This window comes from Triticum urartu, chromosome 3A (genome assembly GCF_056163025.1).
Source record: "Triticum urartu cultivar PI428250 chromosome 3A, HENAU_Tu73, whole genome shotgun sequence".
Lineage (NCBI taxonomy): Eukaryota > Viridiplantae > Streptophyta > Magnoliopsida > Poales > Poaceae > Triticum > Triticum urartu.
The window spans coordinates 701820200-701824646 of record NC_141875.1 but is presented as its reverse complement, the minus strand read 5'-3'; the positions used below and the strand labels follow the sequence as shown (position 1 = coordinate 701824646).

At 47.5% G+C, this 4447-nt stretch overlaps 1 protein-coding gene across 1 annotated transcript; it reads right to left on the bottom strand.

Moving 5' to 3' along the window:
• Positions 1-934: 934 nt before the first annotated feature.
• On the bottom strand, positions 935-2104 carry LOC125546109 (germin-like protein 1-3). The gene is made up of 2 exons (XM_048710252.2): positions 1853-2104; positions 935-1756 (listed from the first exon to the last, which is right to left on the bottom strand). Exons 1-2 carry the CDS (start codon positions 1986-1988, stop codon positions 1215-1217), a joined length of 678 nt encoding a protein of 225 aa, XP_048566209.1. The 5' UTR covers positions 1989-2104; the 3' UTR covers positions 935-1214.
• Between the last annotated feature and the right edge of the window lie 2343 nt (positions 2105-4447).

The window sequence follows — 4447 nt, the reverse complement described above, 5'->3', positions numbered from 1 at the left end:
TGCACTAGGGAAAGTCTTCCTCCCCTCGAACTCCGTCGGCGAGCCCATGAATTCACCTCCCCTCCGCCTACCACTTCGCCGGCCGGTCGCGGGGAGGGATTTTCTGATGCCTCGGCTCCGGCTAGTAGATAGGTAGGGTTTTAATCCTTGTAGGAGTGATGCTCAGATGGATGGCGCTTCTTCTTCAAGTTAGTCTTCCGGGCTTCGATCCTCCTCAAGTTTGCTCGTCAGACTTAGACGGAGCTCTAGCGTCAGCTCCTCGCGCAACGAGATTAGGGTTTCTTGCCATGCATACGCAACGATGATATTTGATGTAAATTTCTTCATGTCGATTAAGGATTCAACGGGGACGACTGTGGCTCCGGGGCGCTGGTCCTTAAGGGTATGTGGATGAAGAATTCCCGACTTTCATCGACATGGTCAGGACGACTCTGGTACGAGAGGAACGACAACGGCACAGTGGCAGCTCGTTCTGGCAACGACATTGGTCGTTCGGTGGTTCATAATCCTTGATGTACTCCCTCCGTTCCTTTATGTAAGATGTATTATTTTTATCACGGTGACCAAGGCACATAATTATAGACATGTTAAGACAAAATTACCCGTAGCAAAAAAATTTGGTTTGTGGCAAGCAAATCAGTAAGCCGAGGAAAGTAGTAGATACATGCAATCGAGAGAGAGATTCTTTCCTTCTTTTGCTACAAGAAGAGATACGGACAATAAGAAAATTAAGGAGATACTTTCCTTCTTATGGAGGGCTAAAAATGAAATTATGAGGAGTTAGAAAGAATGCATCTTACATTATGAAATTTTATCAAAAAAACAAATACACCTTATATAAAGGAATGGAGGAAATATTTTTTATTACGGAGGTGCTTTGTACTTCCAATGAAACTTTGTAATAAATCCGTTTCTATTCACAAAAGAAAAACCATGAAAATTAAAGCAATAATGCACATTCATTTTCAGCAATAATGGACACATACAGATTAGTTACCGGTAGGTCGTTCGTGAACAAAAGGCAACAATTAACAGTAAAACCGGCGAGACCCTTCAGTAAACAGGCACCGACACAAAAGAATCAGAATATACTGTACAAAAGATATTTTGTCAAGCAAATGAATTAAAACTGCACTTTTACGTGGTCCTCGTCATTATTAGCAGCACGTACGCACGTAGAGCCGACCCAACTAACCTCATGCATGCATGGCTAGTTACTTTGTTGGGAACTTGGACTTGATGGCCTCCACCAGGCCGCCGTCGATCTGGAGCGCTCTGGCTAGCACGTCGGTGGGCACCGGTGGCGAGGCACCGAACATCGCCACGGCAAGGGACTGCGTGCCCGGCAGCTGACTGTTGAATGCCGAGATCGCCATGGCCGGCGCACCGCCGTTGTTCTTCTGGTAGTGGACGAGGCCGCGGGGGAAGACGAAAAGCTCACCCTTGCAGACGGTGCGGGCGAAGAGCTTGCCGGCAGTGGTGACGAATCCGACGTCGAGGGAGCCCTCAAGCACGTAGATGATCTCGGTGGCACGTGGGTGGGTGTGCGGCGGGTTCACGCCCCACGGCGCGTAGTCCACGCGGGACAGGGAGACGCCCAGCGTGTTGAGCCCCGGGAGCTTCTCCACGTTCGCCGCCGTCACCATGGAGCCGACCGGGTTGCCGGTGTTGCCCGGGAATGCCAGCGCGGCCGAGAAGAAGTCGTCCGCGGTCACGTTCTCCGGCCTCTTGCATGGGAACCCGTTTAGCCGCAGTGCTGCACACATATAGACATGCATGCATTACTTTCAGTTCAGGCGTGATCTATGCATGTGCGCACGAGAGTATGGATGGAAGAGCTAGCAGAACTTACGGCCGTCAAGGGATTTGTAGTCGGCGACGCAGAAGTCCTGCAGCATGTCGGGGTCGCCGGCGAGCAATGGCGCGGCGAGGGCCAGGAGGGTGGCGCAGGTGGCGAGGAGGACAGCGGGGAGCTGCTTGGGCGCCATGGTCAAATGCTGCTTAATTGACTACTGGTTGGTTCTGTGGTGAAGTAGCTGAGGATGACTGGATGGGAAGGCAAAGCATGCAGCGCATGTATTTATAGACACGCGGTGTAGCGTAAGGGGGATGTGATCGATCGGTAGTTGAACCATACACACGCGGTTTTATGAGGACGATGCATCCATGCTTCAGCTTGAAGATAGGGTTGGATAGCGATGTCAAATTGTGAACCACCATACCATTTGTGTCATGTGCTCGTGTGGTCAGAGAGGGGTCTTAGCTCACCCTGAAAAAAAAGAGAGGGGTCTTAACTGGAGGAGGAAAGCTAGTGTTGTAGTTTCTAAGCTGTGATGCGTTCAACAAAGAAAAATAGTATGTTTCAGCCTCTTTTCTTTACTCCCCTTGTCCCACAATGTAAGATATTTTTGCAAGCTATTTTAGCTTGCAAAAACATATTATATTATGGGATGGAGGGAGTACTGAGGCTAGTCATAGTGGGAGTAACTTAGCTACTAACATAGCGCACTTCGAGAAAATTCTGCTTATGTGATAAATAATTAATGAGAGATGGTAACATAATATATTACTGTAACATAGCGCTTTCCAAGACGAGATGAGTCTACGAGTTAATAAATGAAGCCATCTATGATACTACTATTATGTTACTTTGCATTATGAAGGTAGTAAGTTAGACTAGTGTCATATGCATGATACTAGTCTAAGTTACTCCCCACTATGACCAGCCTAATCAGTAAGTCTAGGTTGTCTTCCACATACTAATTAGTAATAGGGCAATTAATCATTGTATCTCATTAGACTCAGTAAGATTTAACTGATATATTGAAATAGGAACATACATGGTTTAAATTTCCAAAGCGGACACATACTAGGCTCACGAAAAAGGCCAAATTTTGTATTCCAAACTAATTTTGGCTACACTTGAATTAATTTTTAATGTAGTGTGATATTAAAGATTAAATAAACTGCTGCTCAATAAAATTAATTACCATTACATTAGAAAATCCGTTACAATTAATTTGTAGCCCACTTTCAATTCAATTAAGTACTGTAATTTAGCAAAAAGTAGGTTTTTTAACAACAACCACAGTGCCAAAAACACTTTCTAATGTCTGTAAATGGAGAGATGTGAGTGCAGTGATTCAGTGCCCAGACTCATCAGCACCCGGTCAAAAAAAATTATACAAAATTCAAAATATTCCAAAAAAATGCATGGTAGATAATTTATTGCGTCGGGTCCGCTTCAATTTTCATATCATTTGGACATCTGCGTAGCTCTCGGCAAAAAAGACAAATCGGGTCAGAATAGTACATGAACAGTAAACTTTTTTACAATCCCCGAATTTGTCTTTTTTGCCGAGAGCTGCTCAGATGTCCAAATGATTTGAAAATTCGAGCGGACTTCACGCATCAAATTATCTAGCAGCAAAAATATTGGAATATTTAGAATTTTTCTAGTATTTTTTTTCTTAAGCACGGGTGTAAATGAGCCTGGGCTCAGAAAAGGATTTTTGGAGAGATGTGCTTTATTCATAATTTGAGTAGTCTACCCTATTTCTAGAAATAATTATTGAACTGCCTGCAACAACTAGTTTACCTAGTCTAAACTAAGAGAAAGTTAGTGCCAACATTATACTCCAGCAATAATTAACAAACAGTTTAATTAATTTTCATTAATTTTTACGTTCAACATATTTTGTACTCCCTCCTTCCGGAATACTTGTGGTGGAATGAATGTATCTAGACGTATTTTAGTTGTTGATACATCCATTTTTATCCATTTTTCCAACAAGTATTTTCGGACGGAGGAAGTATATCTAACTAGCTAGTCTCATGTTTGTCCTCTAACAACAGTGTTTCGCCCGGCGCCATGTTGCCCCCCCCCCTTGCGCAGGTGACCTGGGTGCGCCAACCCTAAACGCCGGCCCTCGACTCTCCCTCCCCGCCGCCGCCGCCGGCGGGAGCCGCCGGGCGAAGCCCGGGCGGTGCCGGTGGCGGCGGGATCTCCAACGCCCGTTCCTGGAGCAGTGGCCGCGGGGGGCTTCTCCTCCTCGACTTGACGGCAAGCTTGGTGGCCGGCGTGCCATGATTCGGCGAGGCGCACAGGCAGGCGGCGGAGCGTGGCGGCGGAGCACTCTGGTCGGCCTCGGCGCACTGCGGTGGTGGGTGTTGGAGGCCAGTGTGGTGCTCCTCAACGCGGTGAAGATCGGGCCGGGCCAGATCCAATCTGATCGTTGTGAGGGCGTCGACGGGAGCTCGGCTGGAGCAATGGTGGAGCGGCAGGTCTAGCGGGGACCGACAGCAGTGCGGTGGCGCGTCTATGGTGGGGCCGGCGATGTCCGGAGGCAGCTGCGTGAGCTCATGGTCAGGCGGGTGACGGCGCTGAGATGGCTCGGTCAGAATGGAGTTCTGGCGAGCAGCGAGCGGCCGGTCACCCCTGTGTCGT